This window comes from Cyprinodon tularosa, unplaced genomic scaffold (genome assembly GCF_016077235.1).
Source record: "Cyprinodon tularosa strain WSP-4 unplaced genomic scaffold, ASM1607723v1 ctg7, whole genome shotgun sequence".
Taxonomy (NCBI): domain Eukaryota; kingdom Metazoa; phylum Chordata; class Actinopteri; order Cyprinodontiformes; family Cyprinodontidae; genus Cyprinodon; species Cyprinodon tularosa.
Genome location: NW_024039451.1, coordinates 3,465,566 through 3,483,061, shown reverse-complemented (window position 1 = coordinate 3,483,061; position 17,496 = coordinate 3,465,566). Strand labels below are relative to the sequence as shown.

The 17,496-nt window shown below is 36.6% G+C and overlaps 1 protein-coding gene across 1 annotated transcript in view; it reads right to left on the bottom strand.

Annotated features, from left to right (window-relative positions):
* Positions 1–585: 585 nt before the first annotated feature.
* Positions 586–17,496, bottom strand: part of LOC119772057 (leucine-rich repeat transmembrane neuronal protein 4) — a 142,046-nt gene continuing 125,135 nt past the window's right edge. The window contains exon 3 of the mRNA XM_038268332.1: positions 586–3,769. Coding sequence (XP_038124260.1) covers positions 3,446–3,769 — 324 coding nt within the window. The 3' untranslated portion in view covers positions 586–3,445. The remainder of the gene's footprint in view (positions 3,770–17,496) is intronic.

Genomic DNA, 17,496 nt, shown 5'->3' with positions numbered 1-17,496 from the left:
AGTATAACTTTGATGTCCATCAGGCCCTCATGGTATAGATTTTTGTTAAAATATTCATGTAAATACCATGATACTGTAAAAACTATTGCCTAACCTTGGGTTATAAAAGCTAATACTGGCCCAAAACTAGTTTTCACCTCAACGTCTTATTTGCTGTGCCCTTCTCATTAAGCAGATGTATTTTTTTCTTATCACAAATTCTAAATACAGTACACTACCTTTAGTGGGTAATCTTTAGACTTAAACTCTCATCTTCTGAAATGAGAATACTTTTTTAAGAATGATTTCTGTGAGGACCTAAATTCTAACACAGAGTGTTTAAAGGGAAAACACTATTAAAAAACAGAGCAGGATAGAAATTAAAACATATTGACACTGCTTCCAGCTCACTGAAGGAAAAATAAATGGACCAAAGACTGGATAATTACTGGCAGCATAACATCAGTTATGTACATTTCCCTGTACATAACTGATTTTATCAGGGATGCAAGGATGATTATTCAAATGTTACTTTTGTAGCTTTGAACATACATATATTTTATTACAATTTTCTAACTACACATGGAGAACAAAGTAGCTTTAATCTTTTTTTTTTCCAAGTAAATTAAACCATTAATAAATCTTTGAACCTAATGGTAAAATTACATACCGAAGATTTTGAAAAGAGTATAAAGATAAATTCCTTGTCTGATGCCCAATGTAAGCCCTTTTTTTCTTCCATATTTTATAGTTTCAGGGAATTTTATTTTTTCAGGCAAGACAAGAGCATGAACAGGTCAGAGCATGAAATGCCTTTGAAACTGAGATGTTGTTCGATACATGTGCTGCTGGTTCTAGACTATTCTCTCTGGAAATATCTCCTGCGCTGTTTTTTCTCCTCCCGAGATGGACGAAATTTCCAAATATATAATCATGCGGACAGAAATAGAACTAAGTGTAACAGGTTCATCTGAGTCACCAAGCGGCAGACATGTAATTCGGTCCAGGGAGTTATTAGGAGTGATAAAGAGACAGCAAGACAATATTACATGGGTAGAACTGAGAAAGCTACTATTATAAAGACATTGGCACATCTGTAATTACAAAGTAAATTCCACCAGCACTAAAAAGCAACTGTATCCAGTGAGTGAACTGCATATTTTCATATAATGACCTTTACATAAACTAGAATGAGTCTTTAGAAGTTGTGATGCATCAATAACATTTGAGTTACCTGTTTTTGGGAGTGTTGTTTTTGTAAAACATACTGTATAGAAAATAATGGCACATCGAAAAAAAAAAAAAAAGAAACCCCACCTTTTCTTACATAGCTGCAAAATTCTCTACACAGGGAATCTTTGAATAGCAGATAGCATTGGATTTCTAAAACAAGATGAACAAACTATGTTACAAATAACAGATGGTTTGAACACTATCAAAAATGTTATCCCTCTTACATGTACAGGTGTGAGGACAAAGTGTACAGAGGCCATTCAGAGACATTTACAAAAAAAAAAAAAAATAGGGGTTCCAATGTCGATGTAAATATGTGAAATGAATCGGGTTTGAGAGACAATCTCTATATCATTTGAATTATTAAATGGCAATATCATGAAGGGTGCTGATAGAAAAATATTTATCATTGAAACAACAAGAGCATTACAATAGGAACCTCCTCAACGAGTCATCCTGGTAATACATATTCCCACTGGAACGTGAATAAGGCTCCTCTTCTTTTCACAGTTTGTGTTTCAGAAGAAGTGAAGTTTGTACCTTTATTTTTTTTCTTAAAGATTTTAATTTACACAATGATTAAGTTCAGTTTTATTTATTAGTCCCTTTGAGTCCTATAGAATTTCTTGACATCATATTTGAACACCTTAAAAACGTTATCTTTGCCTTAAACCAAAAAGAGAAAAGACAAAAACAAAATAATTTTTTTCATATATTCCCATGATAATGATGCATTGATCTGCTCGAGCTGTGTGGCACCCCGAGTCGTTGAGGTCAGCTTCCACAACACTCTGGATAGTGCCAGAGACTATACTTGACAGCCTGTCGCTGCTGTATGTTAAGTCTCCAGTGGCTCCATAAGCAGTACTCAACATAGCAGCCACAGGGTTACCGAGTGCATAAAACTCCATTGCACGCTTTCAGGACAAAAAAACAGAAAAAAAATGTCTTGTAATATTCCCAATATAGTCCATGGGTTCATATGCAGGTCAAAGAGAAGACAGCTTGCTGGTTCAACATGCCTCAAGTCAGCATTGTTGTTCTCTGTGGCGGCAGGGAAAGAGGAGCCTAGTAACTTGGTGCTCCTTCTGTAGTCCGTTCTGATGAAAGTCAATTGTTGATTTGTTTCAAATGACTACTTTGGGGCAGTGAGAGTGGTTTTCTTTCAGTAGACACCCTTTGAATAATATGTACATGTATTCATCTAAATGTACGTATTTTCACATGAATATCCACATGAAAGGTTTTCCTTAAGAATAGTGATGGATTCAGCCGAAGTGTATTCTTGTACAGGGGTTCGCTGTGTGCGGTCTAAGGGGCGCGTATATGTTGTTTGTTTACAGCACAGACTGCCTTGGATACTGTTGTTCATGGTCTCCATCATATATCTAATCATTTCATCACTGGAATAAATCTTTCCAACATTTCAGTTTAGCTACCTGACTCATACTTCGGTGCTTTGCTCATCCGTCTGGTTATTCATAAACAACGGGGCGGCTTTGGCGGTGAGTGTGACCTGACAGGGGCTTGTTTTGTATTACAGCTAATATTTTATATATGTGCATTAAAGAAAGTCATTAATAAACTCTTTGGTTTAACATGCACAGAAAAAGAATCCAGTATTAAATACAACATCTAGAGAAACAGAAGAAAAAAAAAGTCTGAATGTGATTAATTCCGGAACAATAATGCAGGTCTCACTTTGTCAACAGCTTGTGTAATGAATATTTTAATTTCAGTAAGAAGCATCCTGTGCTTCACAAAACCTCTGCAATCTGTCAAGTTACTTGTGTGTTTTGTAATCAAGATATTGTGTTTATTGCATGTCTCCTTTCTCTCCGACACTGCAGGATTTTTCTGCTGCCACTGTGAACAGGAAAGCCATTGCATTGATATCAGACATGCTGAAAACCAGATTAGGCCACAAAGAAACTCTTTTCAGCATTTGCTAAATTACTTTTTTGTCAGTAGGTAGTGAAGGCTTACAGGAGTTATTTCTATGAGCTGCTTTAGAGAGAAAATCAGAATGATCAGTTTCCCACCACACTGCATTACCGTAAGACTTTGTATTTCTGATACCATACCCCTTCAGGTATATTTTGAAAATGTTGTTGATTCATCCATGTACTTATGTGGTAAAACAAGGCCCCCATTGAACCACCTCTCCTGCCCCACTCTTTCAGAAGCTATGGTGAATCACAGGCTTTTCTTCCACCTCTAGCAGCCAGACTCTTTAGCGTCCAAACTTGAGAGTTCCAGTGCGTTCAGGGGGAGGATAAGGGCTGGTGCTGGGGCCTTCAGTTTGTTGCATGAGGGATGGAGGAGGGGACCGGGCCCCTGGCACAGGGCCTCCTATGCTGGCAACCGAGGGCACTGGAGGCGAGGCCACGGTCTGTATTGTGCCCCTGTCACATGGCCCAAGGTCCTCAAGTCCCTCCAGTCCCGGTGGTGGGCCTTCATAACCCATGTTAAGCCTCAGGGGTTGATGGGCTTGGCAGTAGTCTACGATGGGCTGTTCATAGCGGTAAAAGGTTAGGGCACCCATCTGGTGGGGGACCTGAGTAAGGGAAAAAAAGGAGGGCACAGAATGATGTGGTGGAAAAAAAAGGTGAAAGGTAAATGGTGAGAAGAAGAAGTTAAAAAAGGGAAAAAAGAGGAAAAGAGAAAAAAAATTTATTACCAATCCAGTTTTTAAAATGTAAAGACTTCAATTCAATTACTATTGCAAATATAAGTCTAGAAAAATATACATCGATAAGAAAAGTTAAATGAGCACTTTTGATGAATTAACTCTTTTTTTTACTATTCTGATAATCAAGAACATTGTAGAATATTGCAAATACAATATGTAAGGTCTGAGGATATCATAATATGATGCAGTAGTTTACCAATTAACACTTTAATTTCATGAAGATTGTTCTTAAATCTATATATTTAAGAACAGTCATATACATATATATATATATATATATATATATATATATGTGTGTGTGTGTGTGTGAAAAATAACATTTTAATAACATATAAACCCAAATAATATTAAAAAAAATGTGTGTAACTTAAATTACCGAAGCTATATATATATATATATATATATATATATATATATATATATATATATATATATATATATATATATATATATACACATTTTTTTATTTTTTTGGCATTTTAATACATTTTTTCTGCAATGCTTTTAATGGATATTGAGGCTTTAAGACCTCCTGCTCACAGTCAGTTTGGCGGCTCACTGTATATATCCTCACATGGTGACCACCTGAGTCTCCACACAGCCCTAGTTCCCATTTAAAATTTATGCATTTACAAGAATTGCACTTTACAGCTGCAGAAATAGATTTCTTCCTCAAGCTTTATTCTTCTGGGCCATGTCTTCCAATACCCTGATTCACCTGAACTTGCATTTGTACACTAAGCATACAAAACCTCACTTCAAGATAGCAAAACTATGGATGCTTTGTGCTCAAACTCTACTGGAAAAGCTGGAGCCCATAAGTCAGTGCCGTCTCTAGAGCCGTGTTACTTGTATCACAGCCAGTAGCGCTCATCACATCTGTCCATGTGTTTGGGCTTGTGTTCCCTCTGCACTTCTTTACACATTCCAAAACAAGCAGATGACTCTTTGTAGACAATCTGTCTGTCTAACTTTAAATCACACATTTAGTTCCCAATTAGTACATTTTCTAACAGTGCATTAGAAAAGCAGGCTGAGATGGCAGCTGACCTGGAAACAAAAAATCTACAAAAAACACCACTGCAGGCTAACATAGGATAAATCATCTGGTCTGTAAACACATGAGGGGAAGGGAAGCACATGATAACTGTGGAAGCAAAAGATATGATAGCAATACAAGCCAATAATAATAGTTCCTTCTTCTCTCTTGTAAGAAGGCATTGGAAGCGTTTGTCACAACTGCAGCAGAATCTAAATTTAACCTATACATCCTTATAGTTTAAAGGAAAGTTATTAAAGGAAAGCAATGTAAAAATGCCCAGTTTTAAGGAGTTTCAAGCTTCTATAAAATTTGTAAACAAAGTAACTGACACTCATTTTTGTCAGCTGGGTATGTCATTTTTAATTATACCTTTGCACTGTTCATAGTTCTTATAATCCATGTGGGCTGAAAATGACATTCCCTGAATAGCAGCAGAGCTGCTGTTAGGGTTAACTCCTTACATATTTTCCAATCTAGGGCTGTATTGAGGATCATTTCCCCCTTTGCCCAATGTTTAAACCACATAACTCAATTTTTCTCCATCAGAGAAGATTTATGATTCTTTGAAATCCCGGAAAAAAAATTTAATTCTGCTATACACTGGAAACGACTGGAACACTGTCGCTGCACAAGGTAAGTTTAATGTTAATTTTGGCTGACAGAGTGTCGACAAAGAAATGAACACTTTCCAAAAGCTTGGCTGAGGTTTGAAGCTCCATAGATGGACAAGCTTTCGGAGAAGTTGTTGAAGTTGTTATTGTCAGATGAGATACAGACTGAACTGACAAAGACAAAAACTGGGTTTTGAAAAGGCTTTCCAAATGTATGGATTGCCACGCAGTGTAGAAGCAACATCCCACTGAGGGTCTGCTTTGCTCTTCTCGGTACTGGTGCAGTGCACCAGCTACTGTAGTTGGCAAGACTAAAATCATCTCAAATCAGTAGATTATTAAAGCTTGATTACAATTGAGTATTCTTAACATTTAGCTACTGGAAAGGTCAAGCTGAGATGTCGAAAATCAACTATTTTAATCAGGCTCTACCAGTTTTGACAAAAAAAAGTTATTAAATATTCAGTTGGAATTATGTTATATTAGACAATTATTAACAGCTACTGTATACAAAGCAGGTGCACAAGGTCTTAAAACTAGTTGCCACCTGAAAAAATACAAAATGATGATTTAAAATATGACTTCTCATTTATTAGGTCTTAATGCAAAGCTTTGGAACATGTATTAAGGTAGAAAACAAACAAAAAAACAAAACAAAAAGAATCATATTTGTCAACCCTGCCTTCGGACGCTGCTGGGCTTGAGTGGTTCTAAGGAAGTCCATCGCAAATTCTGTGCTGACAAACGTGTTTTGAACCTATATGTATAACTTTAACACCTATGAGAAATGAACTCTAATATAAAATTCAAACAGAATTTTATAACATATGGCTCTCTAAAATAGTGTGTGGAATATTCAAACTAATCACAGCACACACATCAATAGAAAGCGATATCACAGTTTGTATGTCTGGGAGTGAAACAGAAACAGTTGGTTGTAACACAAAAAAGAACTGGAATCAGGAACCCGGAGGCTTATAATTATGAAGTCAACCTGCAGCTTTGTTTCATGAATTAAGCAAAATCCATTCAGTAACTGAGTAAAGCTACAGTCATTGACCTGCTTTAAAGCATTTGTGTCTCTGATAAGTCATTTAGAAAACTTCAATGTCCAAAGATATTTGATCCTTTCAGTCCAACCTTTCCTCTCAACAACACCTGAGCACCTCTAGGAACACCCCCCTGCTTACTTTCTCTAACCCGCTCCCCCTCTCAGATGAACTCCATTAAGCAAGGCTGACTCATTACATTATAGGCACTCAGTGGATTACTCCCCCTCCAATCCCTTTTCAGTTTTTAAACCTTTCAGAAGCCCTGCTTTTCTCACCGCCAGACCATCATCTCCCCTCTCATCAAAAACCTCAGCGCTGTTTGCCTCACCAGGCCAGGAGCAATCAATTAATGAACCTATGTTCGCTCACTAACCATTTCAGCAGATTCCAACAAATCATCCGACTATAAATCTACTCTCGGGCAGGTATTGTCTGGGAGTGAACAACTGTAAATGTTTAATTGGAGAGGGGCTTCGGGACAAGATGAGGAGAAGATGAAGACAGTAGGAGTGTTTTTGAAAATCATGTTCAGCAACAATAACCTTTTTGACATTAGGCATTGCTATACATTGAGCTTTACCCAGAGATTTTTAAAACATGTAACAGATTCCCTCCTGTTCGACAAAACTGACAAAAATGCTTTTCATGTAATTTTCTGTGAACAGAATGTGCTATTTCCATTCAGAGTCCATTGTAGCAAGGTCTAGCTGGCTCATTAGGAATCCTGTCAGCCTTTATGCCTCTCAGTATCAGGACATTAGTAATTCCCTGCACCCTGCAGTCTGTTGACAGTCAAATATGCAAATGATTCACATCTGGTCAGCATACATACACACATTTCTTTTTTGTTTATCAAGTGTCTTGTTTTTTGAAATTAGGTGAAAAAACATAGCAGTGTAGCTGCCATGTTTTTTATCCTCAGCTAAACACTGCCTACGCTGTTTTTTTTTTTACAAATATATTGTTAATTTCTTTTCCATTATGTATGCAATTAAATTCTATTTTTAGACCCAAACTGATTATAAAAATGTCTTAAAAGTACACTTTAATTTTGTTCCAGAAAGTGGAGATCTTTGCTAAGCAGACAATTTTGCCCCATATTGTGACGTATACAAAGAGCTGAAACTCGCACATGATCTCGATCGTTACCAAATCTGAAATTATTGTTCATTGGCAGCAGGTGCACCTCTGCTAAGAAATGTCCTCAAAATCCATTTATACATTTTCAGTTAATCGGTTCAGTTAATCGTTCTAACAAACAAAAAAAACACTCCATTTTCTTGTGTTTTTGTTTTTAGTAAAATATCTCCAGACCTTTTGAGTTTGATGTTGAAACTGTCAATGGTCAATGCTGCCACCCTCTGGTTTATGGGAAACTGCTTGTTCCGCCAAGTATCCCTTTTTTATAACGTAGGAACATTTTTTTTTTATTCCTGTATCCAGATTAATATCTTGATCCTCACAAAAAAATGTATGGACCGTTCATTCCTATGAGGCACCCCTCTGATGAAAATGATGTTAAAATCCATTTTATAGCTTTTCATGTTATCCTGTACACAGACAGACAGACAGAAACAAACTCTCCTAAAAACATAACCTTCTTGGCAGAGGTAATAACAAAACAAACCTTAAACAAAAGGTCTGTTTAAACAATTTATGGGGGCCTGGAGTTGGAGCCAGACACACCATTAAAGTGGAAAAATACACAACAGGCTGATCCAACTTTGCTGTAATGTCCTTAAAACAGGTCAAAATAGGGGCTCAGTATTCTCTTTGGCTTTCACCTGTCTGTATGGCCTCCCTACAATGTCTGGGCAACATACTGATGAGGTGGCGGATGCTCTCATGAAGGTTCTCCTCCCAGATCTGGACCAAAGCATCTGCCAACTCCTGTGCACTCTGTGGTGCAACATGATGTTGGTGGATGGATCGAGACATAATCTCCCAGATGTCCTCATTCAGATTCAAGTCTTTGGAACAGGGGCCAGTCCATAGTTTCAATGACTTCATTTTGCGGGAACTGCTTACACACTTCAGCCACATAAGGTCTAGCACTGTCCTGCATTAGGAGGAGCCCAGAACCAACCACACCAGCATATGGTTTCACAGGGACCTGAGGGTCTCATCTCTGTAACTAATGGCAGTCATGCTACCTTTGGCGTGCACATTGAGGGCTGTGCTGCTCTCTAAAGAAATGCCACCCCACACCATTATTGACCAACTGCCAAACCGTTTATGCTAAAGGATGCTAAAGGATGTTACAGGCAGCAGATCGCTCCTCACAGTGTCTCCAGACTCTGTCAAGTCTATCACATGCCCTCAGTGTTAACCTGATTTCATCTGTGAAGAGCAGGGCATCAGTGGCGAATTTGTCAATCCTGGAAAATGCCATGCAACCTGTACTGTGTTGGGCTGTGAGCACAACCCCCATCTGTGGGTGTTGAGCCCTTATACCATCCTCATGGAGTCGGTTTCTAACTCTTTGTAAAGACATATTCACATTTGTGGCTTGCTGGAGGTCAATTTGCAGGGCTCTGGCAGTGCTCCACCTGTTCCTTTTTGCAGAAAGGCAAATTTAGAGGTCCTGCTGATGTGTTTTTGTCCTCTGACGGCCTCCTCCACATCTCCTGGTGAACTGGCCTGTCTCCTGGTTATGCCTCCGGCCTCTGGACACTACAGCTCACATTGATGTGCCATCCTGGATGAGCTGCACTACCAGTGCCACTTGTGTGGGTTGTAGATTCAGTCTCATACCACAAGTGTAAAGCCCCATCAACATACAAAAGTGAGCAGAACATCAGCCCGAAAGCAGAGGTAGGGTGTTTAAGAGTGTCATGCTAATTGCCATAGCTTCCACCTATTGTTTATTCCACCTGCACACCATGTGGAATTGTCAGTATTCTATTTCACAGAAGTTTGATTTAAGTTTTATTGTGTTGTTTGCATGTTCCCTTAATCTTTTTGAGCAGTGTATATTTGACTGCTTTTGTTCAACATGCACTTCTGTAACCTGGCAACTGCATCGTAACAGTATTCACAAAATCATATTCATTAGAAAATCAATCTTGGCAGCCTCAGAGGTTCCAGTTTGTGGCCAAAAACACACAAATATACAAACAATCTGTGTCGCTGTTGACTTCAACAAGTTTTTTTTTTGAAAGGCTTACTTACTTTGACTAATATGCTTGAACAAAAGACACACTTTGTATGATCGCAAGTCCAACATTTTGTAATATAGCCTGGTTAATATGAAAAAAGGACTTATCGGATGTGTCCTTGAAAAAAATGTATTTTTTTTTTTCTGTTAAATACAAATGTATAAACTTTTAATTTTCCTCATATATAAAGAACAGATAAAACATATTCACTTTTTTTCTGTATCCTAGTGTTCTGCTCAATGACCAATTAGTAAAACAGCATTAGTGCAAACATTTTTGTCTTTCAGGGCCATGTTTAAGTTTTGCAGTAACTACACCTAGAAGTTTAAACACAAAAGCTCAAAAAAGTCATGCTCTGGTGTCTATTTATTAAACTTAAGTTTGTGTGATTTCCTCAGGAGTATTTTTACATTTGCTCATGGCTGAATTGCTTTTGCCAATTTATTTGTGCCAAGGAACACTGTGTGCCTTTTCTAAGAGTCCTGATACAATTAAGCCATATTTTAAGCCAAAGTGAGAACAGAAAGGAAATACAGGCTTTCTTTTTCTACAAGCTTAGATGTTTCTCTTTTTCTCTCTCTTCCTCCCATAAGTTATTTCTTTTTTGTTATCCAGTTGATGGAGTGTCAACCTGCCAAGGGTGAAACCTGCCTCCTAATGTATGGTAGCAGAGATAGAATCCAGTTTTTTAAGAAACTGTAGAAGGGATGGATGGATGGATGGATGGATGGATGGATGGATGGATGGATGGATGGATGGATGGATGGATGGATGGATGGATGGATGGATGGATGGATGGATGGATGGATGGATGGATGGATGGAAATGACAAAGTGACATTTGCAGAAAATAAAATATTTTGTCAAACATTTATAAATAATACATATATGTTAGACAAAAAAGAGAAAATGTTCAATGTATGTACATTACCTAATGGTAATGATGATCTGAAGTTTTTTTTTGTAGGACAAAACCACAATTTTGCCATAAGGTTACATATTCTCCTTTGTTAAAACAAATAGAAGAAATAAATCACCTGTCACTGATGAAACAAATAATTATTAAACATACAGTGTTTTAATCTAAGTGTCTATCCTTACACTAGAATAGCAAAAACAGAATAAAATGCCAAACATTAGTTTATGGTGTTCAGAAGCTCTCAGTGTATTTGGTACTGTATTAGGATTACTTTTGTATCATGCTAATACAGACATTACATTATTCATATCCACAACTCTCCATGGCTAAAGAAATAAAATGTACATTTTTTTTTAACAAAAATTAGGATGATCTCTGTCAGAGCAGTGCTCTGTATCTTACCGACTGTAAATGCTTTGTTCATAGTGTTGTGGCAAATGATAAAAACAGACAACTTACAGTGCAGTTGTAAACTGTTATTACAGATACTTATGATAGTGTAATAACCATTTACTTGTATAAACCCAGCTAATTTACAGACAGTGGCATCAATTTGTAATACAAACTACTGTAGCTCACTTTCTCACTAAAGCTGATTATATAAAATTTAAAGATAATTAATTTGGCACTCTTCGAAATATGATTTGTTCAACCTGCGAAAATGAGGCAGAATTGGAGCAGACTGCAAAACCTGAAATGTGTTTGGAATTTGAGTTTCTGAGTTATCAAAAATGCCCTGCGAGGGACTGGTGACTAGTCCCGGGTGTATCCTACCTCTCGCCCATTGACAGCTGGAGATAGGAGCACCCTTCGCGATCCCAGCTGGGATAAGCGTGGTGGAAAATGGATGGATGGAGTTATCAAAAATAATAGCTTTATCTAAACCTTCAAATTGTATGCTAGATCCAGTTCCAGCCAAGCTATTTAGGGATATACTCCATTTTATACATAATAGACTTATCTCACATATACACAACATGCCTCACCCACAAAGCAAACACAACTGTGGGAGATTCAAGCCATCCTGACCACAAGCTGTTAAGCATCCTGCCCATTGGGAAGAGGTACAGGAGCCTCCTTCCCTGCACCACCAGACTCTCCAGCAGCTTCATCCACCAGGCTGTGAGAAAACTGAATTCTTTCCCCTCACTTCCATCAAAGCTGTCAAGAATCTAAGAAACCCCCCCAGCATAGAGGGTACACTATCTGCTTTATTGTCACTTTGTTAGTGTTGTTATCACAGTGGGATGGTGAGGAACCTACTGTAATTCCAAATCCTTTGTATGTCTGGTACATTTAAAGGGGAACACCAGTTTTCTTACATTGGCCCCTTGATTCTACGTTATAACATCATGTTCTACTCACCCATATTAGTATTAGTATATTCTGTGTCATTGGAGCTGTTCTAAAGATATTCGGTTTTGTTATATCCAAGTAACATCTTTCTATGGGAAACAAGTTGAAGCCACAAACTAAACTGTTCATAATTATTATTTGTGGTATGCCAGCATTCATAACATGTAGGCGAATCACTGTCCCCCAGACACCCGTGGATATATTTTTCATATTTTTATTTTTTAAAACCAAAGCGTGTGTATGAAGTGATCCATGCGCCGAACTGGAGTTGTGACAGGCAGCCCAGGCCACAGGCGGCTAAGCTCTACCCCTTATATTCATTCGGCAAGCTAATCTGAATCGTTCAATTCCATTTCAAGAACGAGATCATCTGTGGTAGTAGCACTAGACATCTTCCAGGCATATGAGTAAAACTAGCAGCAGGAGCGCGCACATTATGCTCTCTTTTTCGCTTTTTCTCCTGGTCTGTTCCTGTTTGGCATTAACACCATCCTGGAGAGGGGTGTCAGCTGTGCTGCTCCCATCAACACCTTTGTTTGTGGATGTTGGAGCAAGGCCTGTTATTCAGTGTAGTCTTGTTTCTCTGACTGTGACTACCTGGATGTGCGCTCTTTCATTCTCTGACATGGGAGCTGGTTTGAAGCTTGTCTGCCTGGCTGCGTGTTTCTTGGACCGGGCTGCCTGTGGAGATGATTGACAGTTGCCTTTTGTAACTTTGCTTCTTTCTGTATATCTACTTATCTTGTTTTTCCTCTCCACTGTCGCTACAAGCATGCTTAGTGTGAGGGATGATTCGATTCAATCAACTGGTTTTCCTTAAATAGAAAACTTTGAATCAATTACTTTCTGATCTGGTTGAATTGGTTTTGTAAAGATGACCTGATCACACAGGTTTCTTAGAGTCCATACTTGTTTGATCTCCCAAAAAATGCAAAAATCATTAATATGTTGGGGTGGTCCAGTGAAACAAATACATGCAATTGTTATTTCAAGGCCATGGTAAATAATATACTATCATGAAGTCTGCAAAAACTTTCAGCTTAGCTTCTCTTATCTTTTTTTTTCTCAAAAAAACTACTTCTTCCTAAAGCGAAGAACATTATGGACAAGAGTGAGCATTCTCTTCAGAAGATTGTTAAACAACAGATTTTCTTTAGTAGGAATCTTCCCAACAACAATTATCAACACCTACAATCTGTAAAAAAAAAAAAAAAAAAAAGAATTTCTGTATGAGTTACTGCAACATATAATTTCTGAATTCAATATTCATATTATTTCTGAATTTAATAGAATAATTAGCTCTCTGATAAATTCATAATAAAATTTTAAATCCTCCACCCGACATTTAAGCCTTAAATAACCAAGCTCAATCCAATATCAGAGATCTGATTGTTCCTTATGTTCCTAACCGAGCACTTTGCTCTCAGTCTGCAGGTTTACTGGTGGCTCGTATAAATTCTAACAGTGAAATGGCGGGCAGATCTTTTAGTTTATTTGTTTGCATTATTCGAAAGACTTGTCACTTTAAAATGCTGATCGAAATTTGCAACATGCCCAGCAAAAGCTTATGTAGAGATCTTTGTCTTTACAGCAAAACACTTGTAAAGATTTATTGTTTATTACTGTAGATGTGAACGAGTAATTTGGTGCAGGTGCACCTCTGTGTACTGTATAACATGGCCTAGGCTGTCAGAAGATATTAGCATAAAGTAAGAAACGAAAAGCCTGTCGCCCCATGTTGAACAAATGGACTGATTTGTGCATCTTAGGATCTCTGCCAACACCTTTATTATTCTGCAAGATAGTAAGTGGCATATCTCCTCCTTGTGGACCTGTAATGTTTTAGTTCCACTCAAATCTTTCAAACTGCTATGCAAACATTATTTAAATGTAAGTGTAATAACTGTCAAATAAAAAAAAAAAAATCTAAGTTGCTCTTACATAAAGTCAATGTCAGTTTATCATTTTTGCTGCCATTCTAAAAGCAAATAATAAGTAAAACTCCAGTCAACCATTTTAATTTTTTGTTTGTTTGTTTCTTCAAGTTGATATTGCATATAGCCTCACAGCAGCTCTAATTTGCGTTATGGCATATCTTAAAAAGACCCAAATCCCATAACTTAATTTTTTACAGCTTTCCATTGCCCTTTAGAAGTTTTGTTTCTTTTTTTTGCATTCATGCTTTTATGAGCAGCTGAAGAAGAAGCAATGGTGCCACAGGCATACAATGCTAATGTCTCCCTAGGCTTTAGCAGCATTACGGTTCAGAAGTCTGCCGCTTTCCCTGCCAAACACTTTGATCCTCTCAAGTCAGTGCATTGTGTCTTGCAGAAGCATAAAAAAGTGAAGAGAGTTATAAAAGGCTCCCACTAAACTGCTACTTTTGATTTTCCTTTTTAATATGTTATTTGTATTAGTGTAAATAATTACAGCTGTTATTTCACATGTCAATCAGCATAGTAAAAAACATTTTCATGTTTCTTCTTTGAAAAATTAAACAGTATTCCTAAAAAAAGTGTTGTTGCATTATCGCTTTTTTTTGCATCTTTAAAGCAGAACTATAACTATAACTATATATATATATATATATATATATATATATATATATATATATATATATATATATATATATATATATATATATATATATATATATATATATATATATATATATTAGGTTATGAAGCCGAGTGGAGCTTGTGAAATGATCAGAAAATATTTGGTATCTTGCACCTCTTGGGATGTCTTGGTTCACTGTACATGAGAAAGGTACTTTATTTTGTCTGGTGCAGTTTGAATTTTAACCAGAAATTTAAAAGTTAGTTTTTGTTTTTTCTTAGAACCTTTTTCTGTACTGTTATTACAAACTACAATTTTAAAGTTATAATTTTATTTGAAAAGTATTTATACACATACACGCACACCCCACCCCACCACACACACACACACACAAACCTTTCCTTGGTGCTTCAGTGATTTGTCCTGAAAACATAATTAATTCAAAACTTACAATCTGATCCTGAATTCCTGAGCAAGACCCTTACACCACTGTGCTTCTCAATTAGGCAGCTCACTGCTCATAAATCTTCTAGGGCAAATCTCCCATATTAAGGCCTATAAGGGACCTTTTCTTTGATAGAACACATTTGATCAATTGGTATAACATGATCAACTTAATTTGACGTGTATCAATTTAGATACATCAGAATGTACGTAATTCATGTGAATTTTAATTGGCCAGAGATTAAATGGAGCTGGACCTCCATCTAACTAAAACAAAGCTATTTGTTTTGTTTAGTACCCTAAGCTCACATTTGTTGTCTTAATTATATCTTAATTCACCTGCCTTTGGTTGTGTGCTCTTTATTCCTCTGCTACTCTGTGGTGACGTCTCAAGCCAAAACATCTTAATTTCCAATTTGTTCATTTATAGCAAAGGCTGGCAGCAGTTTCTATCCGTTACGTTTCAGTATCTTTAACCAAACAATTTCAGTAAGATAATGTTCTACAGTGATTTGCTGTTTACATAGTAATTGCTGGAGCTGAGAACATTAATACATTCCTTCCAGCAAACTAAACATTTGATCAGTGACTAACGCTGCAAATGGTTAATATAATGAAGATGGAATTAATGAGTGAGCACCGTTGCAGTTTTTTCTCATTATCTACTACGGTATTTTCCTTTTCAGTTCAAATGCTTGAGTAAATACTGGTTCGGATCAGAAAGCCTACCTATATTTCTTGATAAACATGTACAGCTATGACTAAGTATGTTCTATGGTAGGAGTTATGAGCAATAAGTTAAATGCAAGGCTCATGACTAGTTCCCAGAGTTAAACATGCAAAATAAATACATAAATATGTTTTAAACAAAAATACATCTCCCTGCTTACTTATTTTTGTCAAATCCAGCTATTTTCTTTGCTCTTAACAGTGTGACAGGTTTCAGTTGAAACATAACAAAAATCTAATGTCTAATTCCAGTGGGTAAACGATAATTGCATATTCTCTTTAAAACTAAAGTGTAAAAGCATTAGAGCACTGGTTTTTGTTCTGTTGCAGGTTTGTATTTGACTCCTTTTTTCCTGCTTGGAAAAATATTCTCTTTGCTTCTCTAACATGCGGGGGTTGTCAGCTTTACTGAAATGGTGCTCGGCGGGCATCAATGGCATGAAGCCCACCAGTCAGCTTTGGACCAGAGCAGTGTGTCTGAGGAGGTGCAAAGATAAACATTGTCAGTTGTTACCAGACATCCTATCTGGATGTGTAAAGGCATGTGTGTCTAATCACAAATCATTTGACACCATGCCTTATTTTTTTTCTTTGTTCTTTTCTTTTTCACCACAGTTGTTTCTTTTAATTGCAAATGAATGATAAAAAAAACAGAAGAGACATGTGATTCTTTTATATAAATGAAAGAAAGCCGAGTTCTATGGTTTTGGTTTCATTTGTGTATTTTAAATCTGTTACATTTAAGTACAGGTTATAAATTTACTGTAGTGCAGCTTGGTAATATGTCCTTAAAAGAAAAAAGACACTAGTTCATAATCAAGGAAACCTATATTTTAACCAAACAAAAGAAAATCCATGATAGATATTTAAGATTGAACAAAGTAACAACATAATCCAGTCAAATTTAGTTATTTGTTTTTTTAGGTTAGAAAACTTAAACTCTCTCTGAAGAAATGTTTGGTGGATTGAAGCATGTTTAGATGGTCTATACTTAGAAAAATATTGACTCTGAACTGGGGGTGGAGTCCAGGATTGTCATTCCTAATTACTTCTAAAATATATATATATATATATATATATATATATATATATATATATATATATATATATATATATATATATATGTATATATATATATATATATATATATATATATATATATATATATATATATATATATATATATATGTATGTATGTATAGGTCTGTAGGGTAAGCATTTTAACAGGATGTAAAGTAACAGAAAACAAAGTGAAAAACAGAAAAGCAGGAAGCAGGACTGAGGGTTGCTTCGCGCACCAATGAGTGCCCACTGTATTGTCATTATAACCACCTTGTGTTCTATGGTACACACAGTGAAGGGGCTTCTGCAGGGCACAGCAAATGGGCCATAAAGTGTTACTCAATGCTCAACATGTTTGTTAGACTGGTTCAACTTCACACACACACTTCACAATATACACAATCACAACAACCAATGACGACAGGGGACAGTGTCACTGGGAACATAGAAACCAGAAAATGAGCTCTACATTAAATGCATTGAAAGTATTACGGTATCAATGAATACTATAGAAAATCGATGTGTATATCTGGTATTATTTTTTCTTTTTGTTTAACTAACATGTTCAATTTATGTTTTTTTAATAAAAAAACTGCATAAAACAGTTATCTGAAAACCTAAATATATCACACTTCTTAAACCACTCATTTCTTAAAGAGTC